This window comes from Gymnoscopelus microlampas (genome assembly GCF_963454915.1).
Source record: "Gymnoscopelus microlampas genome assembly, chromosome: 21".
In the NCBI taxonomy this organism is placed as follows: domain Eukaryota; kingdom Metazoa; phylum Chordata; class Actinopteri; order Myctophiformes; family Myctophidae; genus Gymnoscopelus; species Gymnoscopelus microlampas.
The window spans coordinates 13,341,991-13,367,781 of record NC_139958.1 but is presented as its reverse complement, the minus strand read 5'-3'; the positions used below and the strand labels follow the sequence as shown (position 1 = coordinate 13,367,781).

At 40.5% G+C, this 25,791-nt stretch overlaps 1 protein-coding gene across 4 annotated transcripts; it reads left to right on the top strand.

Annotated features, from left to right (window-relative positions):
- dab2 (DAB adaptor protein 2) lies at positions 1-23,698 on the top strand. 4 transcript variants are annotated; one of them, XM_084047467.1, is made up of 16 exons: positions 29-116; positions 4,445-4,475; positions 6,470-6,778; positions 7,047-7,186; positions 7,636-7,734; positions 11,928-12,059; positions 12,485-12,568; positions 13,960-13,986; positions 14,074-14,124; positions 15,053-15,115; positions 15,972-16,601; positions 18,420-18,552; positions 19,969-20,607; positions 21,649-21,803; positions 22,838-22,925; positions 23,303-23,698. In XM_084047467.1, the coding sequence occupies exons 3-15, from the start codon at positions 6,637-6,639 to the stop codon at positions 22,907-22,909; spliced, it is 2,367 nt and encodes a 788-aa protein (XP_083903593.1). In that variant the 5' UTR covers positions 29-116; positions 4,445-4,475; positions 6,470-6,636; the 3' UTR covers positions 22,910-22,925; positions 23,303-23,698. The 4 variants fall into 4 exon arrangements, with proteins under 4 accessions (XP_083903591.1, XP_083903594.1, XP_083903593.1 ...); XM_084047466.1 differs by having other exon boundaries at positions 57-116; positions 4,440-4,475; XM_084047465.1 differs by lacking the exon at positions 4,445-4,475 and having other exon boundaries at positions 1-116.
- The last annotated feature ends 2,093 nt before the right edge of the window (positions 23,699-25,791 follow it).

The window sequence follows — 25,791 nt, the reverse complement described above, 5'->3', positions numbered from 1 at the left end:
CAACAAAAGACGTTCGAGGCTATACCTCTTCAGATCTGGCAGACCAAGTGTTAAATGGTAGAGTCTTCTTGTCCTGGACACGGAGTAGAGACGCAGAGCATCGCGTTCTGACTGGGGTAGGAGAAAAAACACCATGTTTTCAGCTTGATTCACTTTGGAAAACACCATGTTTTCAGCGTGATACACTTAGGAAAACGCAATGTTTTCAGCTTGATTACACAGGGTTGTTGCAGTTTTATTCATAACTCCTTCTGACAACTGAGATTTCAGTTTCGGGGAAATTGTGCCTACAGGCTGTTCCTTTTTTTTCTAACGGTAAGGAATTGCATTGCATTGCATAGGTTGCATGCATAGGTCTATAAAATCACTCGTTTTTTGTGGGGATATTTTTTTTGAGGGGGGGTTTCTGCCTTTATTTATAGTGGAAAGATGTCATTTTAATGTGAATTGCTGAATTAATGTCGGCCACTTGAATGGATCAAGTGTTCTTTTATAGCCTACTTTGTTTTTGCTAAATGTTCTGGGGGGGAAAAAGTTGAAAGCCAAAAAAAAAAACGTGAAAACCGTTAGTTTTCCATTAATTCCAGCTGTGCCTCTAGAGTCTGAACGGTAGGTAGGCTAACATCAGGCTGGGGTCGCGTTTTTTTAGGGAATGTGGCTGCTTTTATAACGCCAGGGGATTTGGGGAGAAAATAGCAGATCTACAAGCTCACAACGGGTCGCGGACGCGACGTGTTGTGAGCTTATATATCGGCTATTTTCACCGTCGTACGACAGGGTATAAATGCCATAGTTCTAGTCTCTTTACTGCACTGTCTGTTTTGGAAATTATGTTTTCTCCAAGTTTTTTTTTTACTCATGATGATGACCGTTACTTTGCAGTGGTGGAAAAAGTATTCACATGTTTTACTTAAGTAAAAGTATCACTACTGCAATGTAGCTACAAGTAAAAAAGTAGGCTACGAGTAAGAGTAAAAGTACAAAAGTATTGGTGTCAAAATGTACTTAAAGTACCAAAAGTAGAAAGTACTCAATATGCAGAATATGTCCCATTTCATAAGTATTCAAATTTATAAAAAATATTTTGAAAATAGCAGATCTACAATTAAGCTCGTAAGTGGTTAATGTATGTTTTGTAATAATAATCAAAAGAAACAAAGTAACTAGTAACTAAAGTTTTAAAATAATTTTAGTGGAGTAAAGAGTACAATTATTTGCCTCTAAGATGTATGTAGTGGAGTAGAAGTAAAAGTACTGAAAATTGGAAATACTGCAGTAAAGTAAAAAATACCTCAAAATTGTACTTAAGTACAGTACTTGAGTAAATGTACTTAGTTACTTTACACCACTGCTTTGCGAGCATTCATGAATCATACTAAAAATATTTCAATGACTTTATCTTTATCCTGTTCGGTGGATGAAAGTAAAAGCTGTTTTTCGTCAAAATAGTTTTCCCCCTTTTCTTTTACTTTTTTTCCTTTAAAAAAAAGAAGAAGTCGGATTTCACGAATAGCATTTCCATTCCATTGCCCTGTGCTGTGTCTCTGTGTGTGTGCGAGAGTGACTGTGTGTGTGTGTGTGTGTGTGTGTGTGTGTGTGTGTGTGTGTGTGTGTGTGTGTGTGTGTGTGTGTGTGTGTGTGTGTGTGTGTGTGTGTGCGCGCGCGCGTGCGTGTGTGTGTGTGTGTGCGTGCGTGCGTGCGTGTGTGTGTGTGTGTGCTTGCGCGTGTGTGTTAGTGTTGTGTTCCCATTGGGGCCTGAATTATGCTATTTCGCCATCCATCCACCTCATTCACTCGCATTGCAGTCAGAGTATGCAGACTGACTCATTCCCCCTGATTTCCTCCAGATGTTGAGCCGAACTTAACGTTTCCTGACAAAGCAAAGCCTAAAGGATTGTGACATTTACTGTCTCCTCTCCGCACAGGAGTTCAGAATGCTGACAAATGTAGAATCTAGCTTCGGAGCCCTTTGTTTCTATACACCACATCCACCATAATAAAGTATTCCCTGTTGAAATGTACATATTAAAGGTACAGTCAGGGATTTTCTGTTAAGACCTGAGGCTGATTCCACGAATGCCTTCTAAATCAGTTGTTGCCCTTTGAAGATTTAAAAAAAAAATAGTACAAGCTGTCAGCACGGCACGAAGTGACACGCTGTGAGCTTGTATATCTGCTATTTTTGAATAGCTATTGCAAAAAATCTAAAGTGACACGGGATGCTTTCCCGGTTTTAATGGGTTAAAGTGTTAAATAGCTCTATTATTCTGATAAGAATAATTGCTATCCAGTGTTTGTTCAGTAACAGTAACAGAGGCCTCTCCCTGCATGTCTCTCCAGCTCTTTAGTAAACAGGATAAGCCTTTTTAGGTCAGAAGGATACCAATTTTATCCAATCAGGAGAGCGAAATTGAAAGTGATGACACAAAGAAACTATAGCCAAGACAAAATTGGACAGTAGGAAAATGGGACAACATTGGACCCTTACGGGTCATTTGGTTTCATCTGCCAGTTTCAGACCCAAAACGGTTTCATTTTTTGGACCCCTGACGGTCACCTGACCGTCGTCGAGAAGCAGTGTCTTTAATGGCCGAGGCTATTAGGACTCTGACACCAGTGTAGTTACTGGACAACTAGGATCATGTGTGCCATGCAGACAGTGATGTGAAGTAACTAAGTACATGTACTCAAGTACTGTACTTAAGTACAATTTTGAGGTATCTTTTACTTTGCTGAAGTATTTCCAATTTTAAATACTTTTACTTCTACTCCACTACATCTCAGAGACAAATATTTTACTTTTACACCACTACAATTATTTGAAAACTTATTTTGATTATTATATTTGGCCAATATTAGTATAGTTTGTTGATTACTTTTGATGCACCAATGGTCAAATTCTTCTGTTTTGTTTCTTTTTAGAGTTGTTAAAAAGGTTTTAAGTCCTTAAATGGTCACTTTAGGATCATCTGCGGACCCTCTGGGGGTCTCGACACACAGTTTGAGAGCCACTGACTTAGGGTACAAAATAGAACAGGTTAGGGCTTCCCCTTCCATTACTTCATCTGTGATAAAAGGAGCTAATATTACGTTTTTTCCCCGGGTATATAGTGCGGGGCAATACATCGATACTATATCGATATTGTGACATGAGACTATCTGGAATTTTGGATAGGCCTATCATAATATCGTGACATGGCATAAGTCTTGTTTTTTCCTAAAGTTTGAATCACTTAAGCCCTATTTTATTCTATCAAAAAATGTTTGAAAATCTTTCAAAATAGGAAAATAGCTGATCTACAAGCTCACAATGTGTAGCATCAGTAAATTAACCACTTAAACCCCCAGCATCCGCATTGTGAGGAAAGCTTTTGCAGAAAATAGCAGATCGACTGTCGATTGGCTATCCTCAGCGAAAGCTTTCCCCACAATAAACAGAAAACAGAAAATACACTAGTATAGAGCCCTGAGGTACTCTGCTCAACCATATAGGTTTACGTGGTTAACATTAGCTACCAGTGTGTTGTAGACCTTGAACACACTGTACACGGCGGAAGAAGTGAACCCATAGCTGAATAACATGAAGGTTTTATTGCTTTAGTGCTATATCCCTTGTGATGCAAGCCATATGACTGAGGCAATACATCAACACAATGAATTCTGCAATAAACAAAAACACGCTGCGCGGGCTGCATGCATGCCTTTACAGACACACTTCTGCACACACACACACACACACACACACACACATTTTGACACTTGCTATTCTTTTGGGAACACTATTTGTGCTTGTGGGATGACAATCCACAAAGATGGAAGGGTTTGGCACAGAGCCCCAATGCACTGACTGACCCCAAAGATCTTCTTATCTATGTTATCATGTTTTAGCCACTTTCCTTTGAATTAAACTTCCAGTAATCATTAATAATAACTTTGAATTACATTAAGGCTGATTTACTGATTGTCTACACTACAGGTAGGCCTATCTATGGTTATAAAACACAATAAGCTTGAGCTTGTGTTTTATCGTTTGATAGATATGTACAAATATATGTTCATGTATATTATTCATCAATAGAAACATCAATCAATCAATCAATCAATCATGTAGGCAACAATGCTAACCCAGGACAACCTAAAATTAGGAATATCAAGTGTTTTAGGCCAAAAACTGCATTCATTTCATTTTAGGTTAATTTCACCATGCAACCATCACTAGAAGACATGCTTTATATTAAGTGCAGGTTTGATTAAAAAAAAAACATCAAATAAGAATATTGTGTGCTCTGAAGCCCTGTGTTCTATTTTGTTGATCAGCAGGGAATCACGGGATCTTTCAGCTAGCTAGCGTATAAGATTAACTTAATTGCTCAACCTTTGGCCACTTCCAACCTTTGTTCTGCCCTGCCGTAATTGTAGCTTCTTCTCCTTCCTGTCAGGCTAGGTCAGAGTAGGATCTGGAACTGCTCCTGAAGGTACGTCACATACAGGAAGATCAGAGTTTTCTCTTGGTAGCGTTTCATGGTAGTTGTAGAACTGTGATCGTCTTGAATGTATAACCTAGCCATAATCTAACCTGTCCACCTGTTAAGCCTGAATTATACTTTAGTGTTGAGTGCTGAAAATAGTCGATCTACAAGCTCACTTGTAGATCGACTATTTTCAGCACTCAACACTGTGCTGAGGTTTCCATCGTTTAGAAGGCAGGCTTATCTGAAACGGGTGTCAAGGCTATGCTCACTCACTGCACAGAAGCCTTTTGCTTACCAGAATGTCATGTAATTGCATGCCTTTGCATGGACATTGTCCAACAGAGGCAGGGATAACTCTCAGGTATTGCTTATGTAATCTGATACCAGTGGTGGAAAGTAACTAAGTACATTTACTCAAGTAGCCTACCGTAACTGTAACTTTTTCTTTACTGGAATATTTCCTTTTTTTCCCCCATTATTTGGTACTTTATACTTCACTTCTCTACTCTACTTTATACTTCCTCTACATCTCAGAGACAAATAATGTACTGATCTTTACTCCACTACAGTTATTTGACGGCTTCGGTTACTTATATGCTGGTTTTCAACCTGCACAAGAATAAGCAATTCTGCTTTCCCTAGGTCCATCTACCCATTGAAATGTGTAATATCTTTTGCATGCTATGCACCTTATGTATACTGGACTTTGTATATGTGATTTGCCAGGTTATTTGACTTGTTCTGTGCTCCTTTCTTCTCTATTCTCTCTATTCTCTTCCTGTAATTGCAATGTGTATGAGAGCTTGCTCTGAGAAAAAGGTTTTCTTTTACATAGTAAAGTAGATTTTGATTCTGAGAATTCAATGACGATTCCTGTCAGCACCATGAATTGGAATTTTACGCATAAATATGAGACCTTGGTCATTTCCCTTCCTTTCAGTATTGTGCAACTGTGACAAGTGATTCAGTGTGACACATGATGGGTTCTATATTATGGGCTAAAGGGTGCCTTCGATGTCCTCGTCCTCCTAACGAGGTCATTAGGATTCTTGTATTCTTCTCTGTCGGGTGGAAACCTCATGTCCAAAACTTTTCAGGATTCAATTCAAAAATAGCTAAAGTAGCAGATTCGTGTGACGCTGAAGTATGATCAAGTAGGGCATTCATTTAAGAAAAAACATTGAAAAGTTAAAATATGGAGATAAGAGGTTTCTGCCCGACAGGAACATATTGTTTATTGCTGCGGTTCTCAAACTGTTTAGTGTGAATTACCCCCAAATTAATATGTATTTGGCTGATGATACACATCCCGTCTGAAAAGACATTGTGACAGGAACCCCCGAATAAGATTTGTGCATGTTGTTAAAATGTTTAAAAAATATTCCAAAATAGTCGCATCTGAAAATACCCGATGTATATAGAGGTTAAAGTGGTTAAACTGATTTTTATGCTATATTAACACATTTGGCTGGGGACCCCCTGGAACCCCCCCCCCCCCCCCCCCCCCCAAGGACCCCTGGGGCCTCTGAACCAGTGGGGTAAACGGTGCTATTGATGTCTTCATTCTAATGAGGACATCATGCATTGTTTATTGTATTCTCTCTATACTATGGCTGCAAGCGTCCACTGTGGACGGTTGACCACATGAACCCTTTAGTGTCCCTTTTCTGGGGTGGTGAGCATTGGGTGAAAATAGCAGAACTACAAGCTTCATAACGTGATGTGTTGTGAGCTTGGCTGTTCTAGTCTACCTGCTATTTTCAAACATTTTAGTACTTTTACTTTTGATACTTTAAGTACATTTTGATACCAAAACTTTCGTACTTTTACTCAAGAAAATGTTTAATTCCAGACTTTTTCTTGTAACAGTGTACTTCTACATTTACTTTTACTTAAGTAAAACATTACTTTTTCCACCACTGCATGTAACTACATCAGTTATGTGTCCTCTGTGTTGTAGACATATAACTACATCAGTTATGTCCTCTGTGTTGTAGACATATAACTACATCAGTTATGTCCTGCTGAGGTGACGTCCCTGTCCCCCCCTGAACACGGAGCTGCTGTCCGGTGACGTCTGCCCGTCCCGTCCCGTCCGTCTGGTTTAGCCGTCTGCTTGTGGTGTGAGGCTCTCCCCCCCACCACCACCCCCACCCACCCCAGCATGTCTACAGAAGTGGAGAACAGCGCTGCGGCTGATGCCGGCGCCGCCGCCCCCCCTCCCGCAGGCTCCGCCCCCAATAGCGCCCCCACCTCACCCGCTACAGCCGCGTCCAAAACCCCTTTCAAGAAAGAGAAGAAGAAAGGTACGTAAATGAAATGTTTCAAAATTAGCAAGTTTGTATATCTGCTATTTTTGAAATATTTAGATGCTTTGGTTTACCTGGTATCCCTAGGTTCTTTGAAGCACTACTGTACACATTGTTCTACTTATGTGACTATTAACTCTGTCGTTTATTGACTGGGGTTCATGCCATTCACTCTGATCTCACACTGAATGCCTAAATTATAAATAATGATAGATGATTTAATTTCAGTCCAATGGTCTTGACATGTTTTCCTCCATATTTGTAGTTCCAGAGAAGACAGACGAGTACCTGCTGGCCAGGTTCCAAGGGGACGGCGTGAGGTACAAGGCCAAGCTGATCGGCGTCGATGACGTCCCAGAGGCCAGAGGGGACAAGATGAGCCAAGACTCCATGATGAAGCTCAAGGTGAAGCATCACAGGGGCCGCAGTCAAATCCTCAGTGTTAACCCATTTAGACCTGTCTACAAGCTCTGCGAGCTTTTACATCTGCTACTTTTGAAAATATTTGAAAAATATTGAAAATGTTGGATACATTTTAAACAAATCATCACTTCTGGGGGTCCCTGGCACGAAACATTTTCAGATGGGGGTCCGCAGCCAAATATATATATCAATTTGGGGTTCCTTGACACGAAAACGTTTGAAAACTGCTGAACTACACAATAACCCAAAACCTTGACCAAAGTGTCCTTGTGCTTTAATTTAACTCTGAGAGTTACACATGGATAAATGAACACTGAGGATTTTCTTTATACTGCGTACGGGCAATGTGAGTCATGAAAAGAAAAACAGTGTATATAAAAACAGTGCATTCATTGTGTGTGGTGTTCACTGTGTTTACCGCGGCGGTGCAGGGCATGGCGGTGGCAGCTCGGTCCCAAGGTAAACACAAACAGAGGATCTGGGTCAACATCTCCATGTCAGGGATCAAGATCATTGACGAGAAGTCTGGGGTAAGTGTTCTCTTTACATTTATTTCCACCTTTTGCTTTGTTTTAGTTGCTTACCAAAGACATCATCGGTAGGGGCAAGTTTGGTCATTTCAAACAAACTTTTAGTATTAATATTATTATTATTATTATTATTATTATTATTATTATTATTGTTGTCAGTGTAACAACATTCCAGTAAGAAAAATATTGCCGTTTCTATTAGCTGATGAATTGAGCACAAAGACCACAATGGAAACAAGCCCCTGGGGATTTTTGGGTTATCCTTTTAGCATCACCTTTGACTGTACTACCTGCACTGTTAATAAAGTATTCAATCAATCAATCAATCAAAGCTTGGAATGCCCATCGATGATGTCATTGGTGAGGCAGGTTTCTGAACTGTCCACAGCCCCCCTCTGTGACACAGAGTCAGTAGACAGAAATGGCGCCATCTTATAATGAGCATTAGTGAGGACCAATTCAATGAAGATATGGCTGAAAATGGGTGAAATGCTCCTTTAAATTGCCTTTTCATCTTTTTCTTTCATTTTGTCCCATATTTATCACAACATTACAGAATTGACCTGACATTTTTAGTCAACAACTACAACTTGCAATTTAGGCAATTGTCAGAATTTCTTATTCAGAGTGACTTGAACCTTAAGGTGCATCTGGTGAATGCTGCATGACTTAGGTCAGTATGATCATTACATGTCACACAGAAAAAGGGTAAAATCGTGATTATCAACCTTGTTAGGCTGTGCAGTGAATTGAGTCTACCTGTGCTGCGAAACTAACTATGTACCTATGTCAGCTGACATACGCTGGGACGATGTTTTATCCTTGAGAAAACTACAAAGAGAAAAAGAAAGGAGTGCAACATGGGTAATTCTCCAAATGGAGCTGACAATATCTCCTGTCCATTTTTCATGAGACTAGCATGTTGCTGTTGTCGGCCTTGTAGATATATATATATATTTTTTTTGTTAAGTAGCGCCCTACTTCGTCATACAAGAGTATTGCACAAAAGTAGCGAAAATAGCCGATATACAAGTTCACAACGAACGCATCGTGACGCACTGTGAGCTTGTAAATCTGCTATTTTTGCATTTTTTTTTGTGTGAAAGTGGTTAAGTCTGTATCTGTTTTTTATAAACATTTAACCAATGAAAAGTACAAACAAGCGCTTGTGACTAAATGACAACTACATTGGATCCATTGGAACACAGGTTCCTTTTTTCACCCATCTCCTGAAAAGTAGGCTAACAGTTTTGGACGTAAAAGGTTTCCACCCGACAGCAACGAGATGGTGATTCATAGCCATTAGTTATTTTCGGTAAAAGTTTCTTTAACGCAAACAATGTGTTTGTAGCTGTTATATAATGTCTCACATTGACAGACATCATATTAAGCCACCCTGCACAAACATACAGTACCCCAAAGTTTGTGACACTGCCAGAAACTCTATGCCTATGCCTATGACGGTGTGGCTCATAGTTGGCCGTGTTTGACGCTCTCACACTGAAGACTTCTGCCACGTTTACACCTCAATGTGTAATTTTCAACTGGGATGCCATACAGACAGCTGATATTGTACATTGTGGGTTACACATTCAGAAAATGGCAGATCGACAAGCTCACAACCCGTCGCGCTGCGACACGTTGCGTGCTCGCCGATCGGCTATTTTCAGAGAAAGCCTTCCCCACAATAACAGAAAACAAAATACACTAATATAGAGCACTGAGGGACTCCGGCCAACCATATGGGGCTTAAGTGGTTAAAAAGACAGCCTAGAAAGAATGGGATTGTAGTTGTACTGTAGGTGGATTGTTTGTGTTAGCTTGTAAGCTGTTTGGAGGTAGTCCAACATTTTAAACATGTTGCACAAAATCATAACACTTTTTTAACTTGGCATCCCTATTTTTGTTCATTCATACATTATTGGTAAAGAAAAAGAAAGCATTGAAAAGTCTTAATGACACAAATCTTAATGGGGAGGCCTGGCACTGAAGTCTTTCCAAAAGGGCGTCCGTGGCTAAATACACATAATAATTTGGATGTCCTTGACAAGAATACATTTGAGAAGCACTGGGGCGGCAGACTCCTTGGTGAGGGAGGATCTGATCCTCCTTTACGTTGTAAGGTGTAGACCTGACCGCTGCAGCAATGTTGATTTTGACAGCATTTTTTAATATAGTTTTAGTCATATTTTAGTCACCTGAAATGTTTTACTTTTAGTTGACTAAATATCATAAGATTTGAGTGAACTAAATCTACAGTTGATTTAGTCGACTAAAATGTGTTTGAGGTCTGATTTTATACTTGGTTGCATGCTGAAAATACCCAATCTACAAGCTCACAACGTGTCGCAGCGCGACGTGTTGTGAGATTGTAGATCAGCTATTTTCAGTCATACATTTTTTAGTCATACATCTTTTAGTTCTACTGGATCTCTTCACCCTAACAATGTAGTAAAAAAAATGTATTTGTTGACAAAGTTTTTGTTTTCGTCAAAAAAAAGGTAGTGGACGAACATTTTTCGTCATAGTTTTAGTCGATGAAATCAACACTGTGCTGCAGTGTGTGCCTTGAAGGACAGCTGACTGTCCAGGACAACACCCAGGTTCCTGGCAGTTTGAGGGGTAGTCAACAGGACAGGGTGTTGTCGATGGAAGTGTCCAGTAGTGGAAAGTAACTAAGTACTCAAGTACTGTACTTAAGTAGAATGTGTAGGTATTTCTTACTTTACCGGAGTATTTCCAATTTTCAGTACTTTTACTTCTACTCCACTACATCTCAGAGGCAAATATTGTACTTTTTACTCCACCACAATTATTTGAAAATTTTAGTTATTTGTTACTTTGTAGATTTGGATTATTATTACAAAACATACATTACCCACTTCAGCCCTACTGTATATACATTTCGGCCGTTTGAAAATGGCCGATCTACAAGCTCACAATGTGTCGGGATGCGACGCATTGTGAGCTTGTAGATCTGCTATTTTCAAAAGATTTGTATACATTTGAAAACTTGTGAAACGGGACATTCTGCGTAATGAGTACTTTCTACTTTTGGTACATTTTGATAGCAATACTTTTGTACTCTTGCTCAAGTAAATTTAGAATTCCAGACTTTTACTTGTAACAGAGTATTTCTACATTGCAGTATTGATACTTTTACTTAAGTAAAACATGTGAGTACTTTTTTCCACCATTGGACGTGGCCAGGGAAAAAGAGAAGCTCTGTTCTATCTACAGTAGATTGAGCTATTGAGGTGGTGGGAATCCACTGAGAGATGTTAGCCAGGCATGCAGGCATAAAAAGTCACGCTGACATTAAAGGTAAAATTTGTGTTTGAAATGCAGCTCACAGTGTGTGTGTGTGCGTGTGCGTGTGCGCGTGCGTGCGTGCACGCGCGCGCATGTCTGTACGTGTGTGTCTGTGTGTCTTTAACTGAAATTCATGCATTAACATTATAACATTTACATAAAAAACATTTAACACAAGGGTTAAGTTACAACTTGGGTATGGTTTTACAGGGAAAGGCTTAAAATGAAGAACTGTGGTTTCTTGATACCGTAGTATACAGTACTTTAAAAAGGAACACATTACATCTCTCACTTCCAGATGTAGTAACCACTTTAAACCCATATACTTCATTAACTGGGGTCCCCCAGGAGTCTGTACTAGGTCCCCCCCCTCCTTTTTTCCCCTCTACAACAAATATTTTCGATCCTACAAGATCGCAACATGTAGAGAGCTTGCAGATAAGCTATATTCACCAATATTTTAGCTGATTCAGACTGGATTAATCACTCAACCCCTACTTTGTTGATCAGAGTCCCCCATGATTCTATACTAGGCCCCTTTTTCCCTCAACACCAAATCTCTTGCCAAATATAGCATATCTGCAAATTCACAAGCCTTAATAGGGATGTTTGGGTTTATGTGATCAAAATCGCTGCTACTCTGATAATAATGACATTACACCATCTTCCGCTATAAAACTTGCATTTGAAGAAATAAAAAAGAGGAAGCATTTCAGCCTTCTTGAGTGTGATTTTGTTTCAGCCCTATACTTCTTTATACAATGAATAGCAAAAAGAGATACAGTATTTGCTATTTTTGAAAACTTTTTTTAAACAAACAACTCTGTGCTTCTCCCTCTGAATGAAGTTATATTGTTTGTCTTGTTGTCCTTTTCTGTCAGGTCATTGAGCATGAACACATCGTGAATAAGATCTCCTTCATCGCCAGAGACGTAACAGACAACAGGGCGTTTGGTTATGTGTGCGGAGCTGAGGGACAACATCAGTTCTTTGCCATAAAGACTGGACCACAGGTAGCGCATGCACGCACGCACGCACTGAGACCTGAGGCCGATTCTGAACGGTTTTCTGAAAAACATATGTTGCTATATCAGTGGTTCTCAAACATTTTCATGTCAAGGACCCCCAAAATTATATGTATTTGGTCGCGGACCCCCATTTCAAAATATTTAGTTCCAGAGACCCCCGGAAGCAAAGATTTGAGTAAAAAAAGTTTGCTTTAAAAATATATATTCAAAGATTTGCGCAAATATTCACGATTACATTTTTTTTGCAGATCTACAAGCTCATAGCACGGCATGAAGTGACGCGCTATGAGCTCGTATATCTGCTATTTTTCAATAGCCAAAGTATAAAAGTTAAAGCCAAAGTATGAAGGTTAAAGTGGTTCAAATTATTGTGACGGTATATTGACTCATTTTGTTCTTTCACCACTCAGGCAGAACCTTTGGTCATCGACCTGAAGGACCTGTTCCAGGTTATCTTCAACCAGAGGAAGAAAGAGGCTGAGGCATCAAATAAGGTAACTGATGCCGCTATATTTAGTACAGTACGGGACACCGGCTTACGATGGAGTAAATATTCGGCATATCTGCTTCCATCTGGTCCTCATCCTGTGCAGCATGTCGTGCCTCGCCTCAAGTTAAAGCCTGATTTACACTTGGTTGCAAGCCGGTGTCGTGCTCGGTAAATGGCAGATCTACAAGCTCAAATCTGTGACGCACTGTGAGCTTGTAGATCTGCCATTTACGGTGTGCACCGGCAGCTTGCAACCAAGTATAAATCAGGCTTAAATTGAGTGCCGTTTTCAGTTCTACGGTCACAGATCTCTGTTATGTCGTTGTTGACCTCGTTTCGTCTTTCCAGGTGAGGTACGTACGTCTCAAGGCTAATTTAAGAATGCGGTCGTGGTCCTCTCTGAGGACATGTCCGAGCCACTGATCCATGTTTAATTAACTTCCAGCACCACATTGAGACAGACCATTTAGTTTTTGTACAGGTCCTTTCTGGCCAAAAGATCATATCTTCCTAAGACATCCGTTGGGGAATGCGTTGATTAAACCACTTGCCAGCATTCTGAGGCATACAGCAAAACTGAATTAACACTTGTTGGGGAGTAAATTACTAAGTAAGATATTACTGTATTATTACTTTCCCCAGCAACGAGTAGTATAAGGGCTAATTGGTGACTCCTCCTGTAGGTTTTAACTATTGTTCCAATAAAGTGAATGCCGTTCTAAAAGGTTCAGGGTCCTATAGGAGAAATATGTCTTGGAGTCAAGGGTTAAAAGCTGCGGTACAAAAAACATGCATGTTTTTTGTGATGTATTGTACATCACTTTTTCAGAACTGGCGTAGCAAAAGTAATACTAGTAATATATTGAGTGACATAACTATCTACTTTTGATACCAAGTAATAAGTAAAGAGTAAATTATTACACTTCCGGAGTAGCTTGCCCAACAGTGGTAATACAGTTGGGTCTTGGTTTTAAGGCTGTGTTGCTTTGACTTCCAGATGGTTTGGAGGCTTGCAAATGCTGCTGCAAGCTCTCTGATGGCTTAGAGCCATTACAGTAAATTACAGCGTTGGCAAGGTTTCAGGGTCAAATGCACATCTTGAACGTGAATTTTTACAGAAACAGACTCTAGATATTCAATTAATGATAGTTGTTTTCTGTGTTTTGTATTCTGAAGAAAACCTGGAGACTGACAGTAACTGGGTCTTATGGTCAAAATAAAGAAAATTATAATGGTGTGTAAAAACGAAATCTAGAATTTGCCACGGACAAGGACAAGTCTTTGCCACGGACACATTTGTCCGTGTACGGACGGACATATTGATGACCATTGTCTGCACTGCACTGTTGTTAGGTGTAAAGATTTGCAATAATAACTGTCTACATCTGTTTGCAGGGTGAAAATAGCAGCACAGTAGTTGAGGTAAGAAGAGAGGTTGTCCTGTGGTTTTATTTAAGAAGAAGTGTGTGCCTTAAATGCAACGTTTGACCGAATGAATTTTATTTCCAGAATGGAAGTGATGCCTTGCTAAGTGTTGACGCACAACAGAAAACTGCTAAAGTAAGTGTTTTTGCTCTTGTTCATGAGTTTAATCATTTATTAGTATAAGTGTGTAGATGATCAACCCGGCATTCATCGTTGCTCCACATTGTCCAACCGAGGGCCTGGCGTATAATGCTTAACAACCTAATAAAAACCTTCTAGTCACCCTGGCATCCCAAAAATGTTGATTTTCTTTTCAAAAATGTCAAGAAATGTTTAATTTTTGTGGGTGCCGTGGCAGCCACAAAGACCCACGAGACCCTGATGTAAGCAACACAGCTGCAGCCAATGAATACAGGGTGTGTTAGATTTAGGTGTGCCAATGCACTTTGACAATACTGTTGACCACTGTCAAGCTAACTACAGAATCAGCCTAGGGTTTAATTTCCCTTTAAGTGGTAAATTATTGCCAGAAATATCAGATCTACAAGCTCAGGGAGTATAAATCAGGCTGCGACTCAGGCTGATGCAGCCATGGACCACAATGGAAACAAGCCTTTGGCTTTTTTGTGTCTGTCTCGTCCATTTGGCATTTTTAACTCGTTAAAAATCAATCTATCAAGCCAGTCCTGGTTGGTTAACAAGGGTAACGACAAACGCTGGGTGATCATTTTGTTTATCACATGCCCATAGCTTTATCTACTCACAAAAACAATGACTGAAAAGCCTTTGCTCGTTACTCTAAGGCAGTGGTCGTCAAAACACTTTAATTTCAAGGACCCCCATAACTCTGAGAGTGTACAAATGGAACCAAACGGACCATTTGGTGATGTCTCTTGACACCGCAAGTGATGTTACTTGTGGTGACTGTTAAGTGTGATATGGCTTTAGCTTGTGTTCATTGCTCACAATGGTCACGTAGTATGGATCTATCAAGCTGTCCAACTTATACTAATGTAAATCTCTCTGTCCTTTACTACTCTCTCTGTCCTTTACTACTGTCCAGCCAGTGGAGCAGCTTGACCTGTTTGGCGACATGTCAACCCCTCCAGACATCCACTCTCCCACAGTACGTATGCTGCTACAGTATGACCAATGGCTGGTACATATAGAGAGAGAGGTTCAACAGTCTATTATTACTAGGATACAAATATGTGTGAAACCCCTCCACATCATCCTGTTAGCTGTACACACCACTAGGAAGTAGAGGCCGACCCACGTGTCGGTTTGGCCGATATATCGGTCAGTACGTCAACAATTATGCAGCTCATGTGTCCCGATTTTTAATCACTTGCAACAGCAGTTATAAAACAGATGTTCAGAAATGTCGCCCCCTTCAGGGCAGCTGTGCCATAGTTTTCAGCTTATAATAATGTGAAAGCATTGCTCCACCCAGAGGCTGCCTTAAGCAATCTGAGGGCCCGTTTCAAAGACTTGTCTTTCTGGAACAAATTTATCACGTATTAAGCGGATAATTATTAGAACCTAATTTGTTTTCTTTCTTTAGTTTCAACTGTATTATTACATTAAAAAAAGTGGCTGAGTTATTAAGTTTGGGGGCCCGTTTCAATTGAAACAGCTGAAAACAGAAGCTTTAAGGTCGCCTCTGGCTCCACTACAGCACCTCTCAAATCATACATCTACATCAATCATCTGAAACTCAAACATAATAAATACTTTTCTACTTTTGACTGTAAAAAAAAAGATGAATTATGGATCTTTAATAATTGAGTTTCCGATCATTGATATCAGTCCTATTCATCAATCATGTTAAACTGTCATATCTTTACATATCATGTGATTCATTTAGCTTTTCTTTCTTTTTTTTTTAACAATTGCTCATCTCTTCCAACAGAACCGATTCATGAATCTGTCTTTTCTCTCCCCCCAAATTTCTCTCTTTTTTCCCTCCCATGTTAACCCAGGAGTCTAATGATATTCTCTTGCTGGACTTGTCCTCTGAAGTTGACAGCAATCAGAACTGTATAAAGGGAAACCCCTTTGTGACTTCCTGTGCCTCTAACCTCTGGGCATCTCCGCACACAGAGAACCCCTTTTCCTCCGCGTTTGGCTTCTTTCCAACCCCAGACACTGACCCTTTCAAAGATGACCCCCTTTCAAATTCACCCACCCAATCAGCGTCCCATAATAACCCTCACATCTCTCTCACTGCTACCAATCACAGCCTAGAGACCACTGTGCCCGCCATTACCAAGACAATCATGAATGGTGCGCTGAGCGCCGGCGGGGACTCGTCTGAACTCAACGAGTTGTCCAACGAGACCGTAATCCTAGCGCTTAGCAATGGCCACTGGCCACTAGGGGGCGTGATATCTCAATCTCAAGGACCCAAGAGTGCCATGGAGGAGGAGAGTTGTGTCGGACCGGTGCTCTCCACCCAGAACCCCTTTCTCGACGTGTCCGTGAAAAGCGTTGCTCTTTCTAACGGCGTGTCGTGTGACCCGCAAACCCCGGTGCCTCGTGGCAAGGAGTCGGTTGTCATTAGCCCGCCTCCGCAGAATGCTAAGGCTGGACGAGGTCGAAGGAGGGCACAGGTGAAAAAAACCTATTGCTGGATGCATCATATAGCGTCGATGTCGGGCGGAAACCTTGTATGTCCAAATGAAAAATGAAATTCCAATTGACCTGATGGAGTTATGAGATTTAGTCACAAGCTCTAATACTTTTCATCGGTTAAAGACTTTCAACTTGGCATCCCTATTTTGTGCATGTCATTATAGGCGGAATCTTTAAAAACTGTGCTGTGAGCTGGTAAAAAAGTAGATCGGCTATTTTCACAAATTTCTCAATTGTTTTGAAAGTATAAGTTATGGCTTAGGTGATTAAATATTTGTAAAACCCACTGAGAAAGTGTGACCAATAGTATTGATTTATCAAAAATACAAAAAATGGAGATACAAGGTTTCCACCTGACAGTGACAATAGTCATGTTGCATGTTTGGATGGTAATGGTTTCTGAATGCACACCTCCAAAACCACAATTGGTTTCCTAACCCCTCCCTTTCTGAACACTGGGATTATAGGTTTCTGTGTCTGTGGTGATGATGAGGCTAGAGTTTGTACTAAGTTTAGATAACGGCATTACAACGCTTAGTAATGTGGTTTAAAAGCAGTGATTCTCAACCTTCTGAATTTCAAGGACTCCCGGTTTGGGGCTGGATTTTACCTTTTCTTTTTTTTATCTCTGGGACTACAATCTACACTGTAAAATCCTCTGTGTTAATTTAACTCTTGAGAGTGGACAAATGGAACCAAATGGACCCGTATACAGGTCCATTTGGTTCCATTTGTTCACTCTCAGAGTTACAGACCCGTAAGGGTCCATTTGGGACCCCTGGAGGTCCTCGGACCCGACGTTGAGAACCAGTGGTTTAAAAGCCTTAAAGGATTACGTCACCCATTTTCAAGCCACCCATCTTCATAGAATTGGTCCTTACTAAAGCTTGATAATAATTATGTTGCACAATTTCTGTCTACTCACTCTGTCTCTCAGAGGAGGGCTGTGGACAGTTCAGAAACCTGCCTACCAGTGACATCATTGGTAGGCAGGTTGGGTCATTTCTAACAAGATTTCAATGTTTAAAAAAATATATTAATGCGAGAACAATGGGTGATGTCACTGGTAGGCAGGTTTATGAACTGTCCACAGTCATCCTCTGAGATACAGAGGAATAATAATAATAATACCTGGAATTTATATATCGCTTTTCTAAGTACTCAAAGTCGCTTTACGTGTGTGTGAGTGGGGGCCGGGTGGGGGGAGGGGAAAAAAGAGAGGGAGGGGGATCTCTGATATGTTTGGGGAGTGCGTAAAGTGAGTAGACAGAAATTGTACCATTTTATAATGAGCATTAGATTAGTGAAGGCCAATGATATGAAGATAATTTGAAAATAGGTGAACTGCTCCTTTAAGGGTTTTGTTGCGCGCCCACATGCCTCTAACAGGGATGGTAGTCTAGCTGCACTGTAGTGGTTTGCATGCTGGTCTAACTTGGCTTGACGTATACTGTAATAACACTAACTGTCCTGTTCAACAATCAATTCTTGTTTTCCATTTTCATCTTTGCTCATCATATGCTATTTCATAACATTCACGCTTCAGTGAGTAAAGAGGTGGTAAGTTATGACGTTTGCCCGTTTTATGCCTTTTAATTAAACATTTATTTCTGTCAAACGTAATTGAAATACTGTATACAGTATTTTGGAACTATCGGTGTGATAGTTGCGAAATTATATTATATTACAGTATAAGTTAATAACAATCAATGCATTACAATACGATTAAAGTTAATTATTGTTATGGACATTGAGGCTGCAGCGTTCTAACTGATCTTTGTTTACTCCGTGTAAAGTCTACAAACAACGACCTGTTTGGAGCAGACCTGTTCGCTGCTCCTGGTCAGACTGACGGCTCATCTGACGCAGTCGACGGTCTCTTCAACAACACACCTGCCAGCTCCATGGCCTCCTCCATTAATGCTCTGGGTAAGACAAAGATCCTATAGATCAGGGGTCTTCAACAGGGGGTCCGGGACCCCTAGGGGGTCCTCAGAGCTACTACAGGGGGTCCGCCAAATCCTTTTGTGATAGGATTTCGTTTTTTTACATTAACCAATAACCACTTGAACTTCCTTTTCTGAGGGGAACATTAGCCGAAAATAGCAGATCTACAAACTCTCAACGCCTCGCAGCACGAGGCGTTGAGAGCTTGTAGATCGGCTATTTTTGGCAAAGAGGAGTAGAGGGAAAAAAGTGCAGACTAAGTAAAAAAAAAACTTTAATCTGAAACACAATTTTATACAATATAGAGTAGGGGGTCCCTGCTTCATCCCTCTCTCAGCTAGGGGGTCCTTGGCCTGAAAACGTTGAAGACCCCTGCTATAGATCAGTGGTTTTCAACCTTTTTCATGCCAAGGACCCCTAAATTGATACGCATTTGGCCACGGACCCCCATCTGAAAATGTTTTCTGTCAGGGACTCCCAGAAGCAAAGATTTTAGTTAAAAATGTTCGCTTTGAAAATATATATATATTCAAAGATATGCACACATTTTCAAGATTTTTCAAAAATAGCAGATCTACAAGCTCATAGCGCAGCACTCTGTGCCACGCTATGAGCTTGTATATCTGCTATTTTTTGAATAGCCAAAAAAGCTAAGTGGTTAAAATGATTGTGACGCTATGTTAACTAATTTTGCTGGGGACCCCCTGGTACCCCCTCCCCCCAAGGACCACTGGTGGTCCCCGAACCACTGGTTGAGAACCACTGCTATAGATGTTTTTGACAAGATAACCCATTCCACGCCTCACCGGTCTCGAAAGTCAAGGGTTCCGAAACCTTTCAGGCTGTGACCCCCATAATAATCATATTTGAACTGTAGTTCTGTGCTCATGGTCACTTCTCCCCCCCAAAAAATGAAATACTCAAGAAAGTAAAAGTACCACAAAATTGTACTTATCGTACTGTACATAGCATGTTATTTAGACAGATGCTAGCTTTGTTTACCTGGCATCCTATAGATTCTATGGTTTCAAGGTGCAGATTATATTTTTTTGGTATAAGGTTGTTTAGACTGATGCTAGGTTCTTGGTTTACCTTTGATCCTAGATTACCGAGGCACTACACTGTCTCTCTGCATTTGGTGTAGGGGTTTACTGTGCTTACAGTAAGTCACTCTGGATGAAGAGCTTCTGCTAAATGCCTAAATTATAAATTGTACTTAAGTGCAGTAAATGTACTTAGTTACTTTCCACCACCGTTTGCATCTAGTTAAAACAGAAGGAGGGTTGCTATGCAATGCAAATCTTAAGATTTACATAGAACCTCAAAGGAGATGAACACATTGATATCAACATCCGTAACATCTTTGACTATCCCCACGTGTTCCCTTCTCTCCTTCAGGTAATCTCCAGCTCGGTCCTGCAGCCACCAGCGCCGGCCTGTGGGGAGCCCCCACCTCCGTCCACTCCATGTTCCCCTCCATGCCAGGCATGGGCTCTCAAGTGACACTCCCAGGCCCTCAGCCCGCCTTCCCCCAGCCGTCTGCCTTCGGCGGCCTGCCCATACCGCCAGGCATTTGGGGTCAACAGGTGCCGCCGCAGTTCGGCGCCCCGCCCCAACACTGGGGCCAGCCGCCTCCGCAAGTCGGACCCATGGGTGCCGCTCCGGGCTGGGGTCAGCCCCCCATGGCCAACCCCTTTCAGCCTAGCCATTTCCCCATGATGGGCGAACTACACCAGGGTCCCCCGCGACCCCCTCCGCGACCGCCCGTTAAAGAGGCTCCTCCGAAGGTGGAGAATAGCGCCTTCACGGCGCTGGACCCGCTCGGAGAGAAGGAGAAGAAAATGGGGAAGGACATGTTTAAAGACTTCCAGATCGCCAAACCCCCCGCCATCCCGGCCAGGAAGGGAGAGGCTCCCGCCCCCAGCACCAACGGAGGCGGGGCGTTCGACCAATACTTTTCCAATAAAGTGGGCTTGCCTCAGGACGCCGCGGATCACGACGACTTTGACATCAACCAAATGTCAGCGGTTGTCAACGGTAAAGCACAAGATCGGCTCTGCTCCAATGTAGTAGTAAAAATGCAAAGGCACAATTTGCAGATTTTACCCTGAATCATATCATTCTATTATGAGGAGGACATGTGAAGATATGATATAACACTTCCCAATGTGTTCTGAGTAGGGATGTCCGATATTATCGGCCTCCCGATATTATCGGCCGATATTAGCATAAAAAGTGATATCGGGAAAATATCGGTATCGGTTTTTGAAAAAAAAAAATATATATATATATTTTTTGCTTTATAAATAAGTTACAGGAGTTCTTACTGTATATGGTGTGTGTGATATGAAATTTGAGCTTACCCTAATCACAATAATCCCCGCATATATCGGTATCGGTTGATATCGGTATCGGTAATTAAGAGTTGGACAATATCGGTATATCGGTTATCGGTAAAAAAGCCAATATCGGACAACCCTAGTTCTGAGCCTTGAAAGTGGTCTCTTTTTTATTTTATTCTATTTATTGAATTGCTAGCAACCACAACACAATAAGGGTTAAAAGACAATTAAGGATAAAAACGTAATAAAGTCAGATAATTTTACTTCCGTTGTGGTCCTCTCACATAAAATAGAGAACCTAGACGTACATAAAAGTCAATAGAAAGGATAAAGGATAAAATACAAATATCTCTCTAGTACTCTCTCCAGCCTGTGTAAAACGAAACATTGTTATGCAGGCTGAGAGATCAAGACTTTTGTATTGATCTTATTGAACTTTTACTGTATGCTATTTAATGACCTCTTCCATTAAGGAATGGATTCCAAATAAACAAGCTGGCTTCTTCCTTTTCTTGCGCAATAACTTGTTTTCTTTTGATATGTATTATATGTTATTACAATGTGCTAATAAACTAAACTTAACTAAAGACACAGAACACTTTGGAAAGTGCTGTGTCATTGCTCCTCAATGGGATGCAGGTTCAGAATCAGTGTAGTAGTCACCCTTTAATGAAGTACACAGATCTTACAAATGTCCACTGAACGTCACCTGTGTCATATACTATGTCTGTTATAGATGCTCCTGCTGCAGTTCTAGCTCCGAGCCTCAACCCAGGCCTCCTAGACGCTGCTTTCTCTATGGCTCCGGCTGCAGCCCCAGCTCCAGCCCCGTCACAAGGCTTCAACCAGAGCATATTTGACGACGCATTTGGAGCACCGCCCACAGCCATGGTATAGACTAGTGTCTATATGTGTTAACATTGCTCAGGGAACACACAGTAAAATACAGCTGTGTATAGCTGTGGGCCACAATTTTCTGTCCTTTTTTCTTTTTTTTTACGTTTTAACAATGTTTTTGTAACAGATTACATGACTAGTCTAAAATTAAGCAATCACACAAAAAAACACACATTTCGATCTAAATTATAAGGCCAAACCTAGATATGAAATTATTAAGTTACAAAATGAGTAGGCTTTATTCACAAAATGTGAACATTACAGGATGCGAACCGATGTGCTGTTGTGTATTGCACAGATAGTGATAAATATACTCAAAGATATATTCAAACTAACTTGAAATTAGGTCATAGTATCACATTTCTTCTGTTGGAACAGACAAGAGAAGTCTTGCTTAAAACAATACAAAAAACACTGAAAAAAACATTTCCTCCCAAAGTTTTTCGGGAAAAAAATGAAAAAGGACATCATCTGCTATCATTGAACGTTCCCCATTTTGGAACGGCTATTGTTCTCTGGCAAAGAAGGCTCTGGCTTGTTATTTGCCTCCACAAATTCTTCCTCCCATGTTTGCTGACATGTCCTGTGTGCATCTCATTCCCACGACTCAAACAATGTTATATGCCCGATTGGCCTCAGTCTTGTGGTTAATAATGTTATAAAGGAAAACAATACATTATATTTGTATCGGTAGTTGCTACGACAATCACCGGTCGCACATTAGTAGGCTGCCTGTCACGATAATGCTATACAAGCTCATAGCGCGGCACCGAGTGCTGCGCTACGAGCTTGTAGATCTGCTATTATTAAAATCTCTTGTATATTTTTGAATATAACTTTGAATATTTTTATTTTTTAAAGCGAACATTTTTAACTAAAATCTTTGCTTCTGGGGCGTCCCTGGCACAAAACATGTTCAGATGGGGGTCTGTGGTCAAATGTATATCAATGTAGGGGTCCTGGGCATGAAAAAGGTTGAAAACCACTGTTCTAATGAATGTCACTGATGTTGCTCCATCTCCTCACAGAGCCCTCCTGCCGTTCAGACGTCTGGCTCCTCTGATCCGTTTGGAGACCCTTTTGGAAACCCATTTGCTTGACCACAGAGACCCACATGTGAGTGTACCTTTAATTCTGAGTTTAAAGTAGTGAGCTAACAGGGTTAAAATGAACCCAGGTTCACTGTGAAAACTAAAACCAAGATTAAGAGGACGGTTTAAAGGAGTAGTTCACCCCAAAATGTACTTATTTTCTATCAATTAAACACCCCATGAAGCATTGAATTCATGGATATTATGTTGTTTTTGTCGTATTCCTAAGCCAATAATTTGATGATAATAATAAAGACCCTAATGTATCCGGTAGGAGACACAAAGAGTCTCCCTTGTGTACTTTTACTCAAGTAATAATAATGATAATAATAATAACCATAAATCCACTTCCACCACTGGTATGTATTGTTCTTACATTCTCTCTCTTGTTGGTACTCCCAGGGGCCGGTTGATCTGAGTAGCAAAGATCTTCATCAGATGCCATCACGTGAACCAGCTGCTACACTGTGCGGCAGACAATCCAAATGATCAACTCTTATCGTTATTATTACTCCACATTCACAAGTCCTCACCTCTCTATTACACATCTATGTAACATCTCCACCCCTATTTTTGTAATGTTTTTGTTTGTTTGTTTTCTATCCAATCAGTAGTTTTTATTTTATTTTTCTGAGCACCACTGAATGAAATGTAAAAGGAAATGCTAATGCTAACTTGCATACATCATGATCTACTGAAGGGATGAAGACAGTGTCAGGGATATAAAGCATATCTAATGATCTCCAATGCTGATATTGTCTATATGGAACTGAAAAATAAAATACAATCATTATTTTGGTTTGTGATATTCTTTTTTTTTGTGTGTGAACATGCTATATCATAGTTGTTTTCATGTCAAGTTGATATGCATTTGGCTGCAGGCCCTCACCTGAAAAGATTGTTGCGGGGGCTGATTGGCAGGGTGGAACATGGAGGGATCGACAGGGAGAATGGCGCACACAAATATTGAGACTCTTCAGTGTGGAATTCCTCAGGGAAGCTGCCTCGTCCCTCTCCCATCCTCTATTTTTGTAAATGATATGTATTAAAAACATGCAAGAGTGGGGATTCATGCGGATGATACAACTATGTATGTATCGTCAGAGAGCATTGAACACGTTAATAAGGTGCGGCAATTAGAGTCAATACTGGTTTCTGAATGGATCATGGAAAATAAGCTTAAGTTGAATGTTATAAAAACTAAATGCATGGCAATAGGCTCTAAATATGCTCTCAGTCAGGAGAGATCAGAAATTAAGCCTCTCTTTGCAGGGTGCTACTATTGAGCAGGTAAAAGAAGTCAAACTTTTGGGGGTCACCCACTATTGATGGTCCACTCAGATTAATAATACACTGGTGAGAATGAGTAATGCCATTAGAAGAAGTGTTCATTTGCTAGCTAACGCAACAATTAGAATAGCCATACAATCTCTAGTTCTGTCAAATCTTGACCACTGTCCTGTTATCTGGTCTCTGGAGCAAAGCAAGAACTTGTTAAACTTTAGCTTGCTCAAAACAGAGTTGCAAGACTAGCACTTCACTGCTTTATCAGGAGTAGTGTGGATGCTATGCATGCCAGACTGTCATGGGTGAGAGACTGGCATGCAGTCTTATTCTGTTAATTCGATTCCCCAGCTGCAATATAGTGTTTATAATTGGTGGTGGTGTCAATTACTACAGGGGAACCGCCAAATCTTTGTGTGATAAGATCATTGTTTTACATTAACCACTTGAACCCTATAATCCATATTCTGAGGAGAACAGCAGATCTATAAGTTGCAAAATAAATAAATAATAATTAACATGAATCCCAACACAACACTCCACAACGATAGAGCTGTCACGAAGCCAACTATATAATCTATGAAAAGGTTTAATCTGCAACACAATTTTATGCAATAGTGGGGGTTCCCACTTCATCTCTATCTCAGCTCCTTGGGCTGAAAAACGTTGAAGACCCCTGGACTATGATGATAGATGGCCTACTGCCAGTGTTTGGGCCTGTGATAGTATTCTTCTCCAATTTGGCCACTGGGTGGCGTCACAATGCAGCATAATAATTTAAGTGGAAAAACAGATGATTGCGATACAGTAGGTAGTCTATTTGATCTGATATTTAAATGCTTGTAAATGCCATCATTAAAGCCATCGTTTATTTTAGTTTTATCCTGGTTTCTTAAACATGTTAACTTACCAGAGCTGGCTTAGAGGATGCTTTGGTCTCCATTATGCTGTTATAAATCCAGTTTATTTAGTGTCTTCCTTAAAACCTTTCAACCTAGACTGTTTATTTATTGTTCTCTGCAGATCCTTTAATAACATACTTTAGCATCCCCGTAAAAGCACAAGGGAAGTCAAGGGTCGGAATAGGAAAACCTATTGATTAATCAACAAGACAACTTGTTTGGACGAAATTAGTACGCTGGCTCGCTTATCTAATTTAGTGGCACCAGCTGGCGATAAGTAGTGGGAAGGACGGAATATGCAACTTTAATGCCCATTTCAGGAGACCACTGGTTAACTAGGGCAGACGTTTTCATGACAATGACACCCAAATTAATATTTAGGTATTTGGACGCAGGATCTGAAGAGTTTCGGTGCCAGGGACCCCATACAATTTGCTTTGCTTTTCAATAATATCCCAAAATATTATATCCAAATTATTCACATTTCCGAAAATAGCAGATGTAGCCTTATAGCTGTATAGGGTTTAAGTGGTTAGGGTTAAGCTGTTTTTTATGCCATATAAACTAATTTTGTATAACATTTTCCCAAGACTGTCAGGTTTTATTAAATTGACTTATTCTAGAAGAAAATAGCAGCGAAACTAGCTGATCTACTTGTGTTTGGAAAGTATAGCTCATCTACAAGCTTGTTAATTTATTAAAACC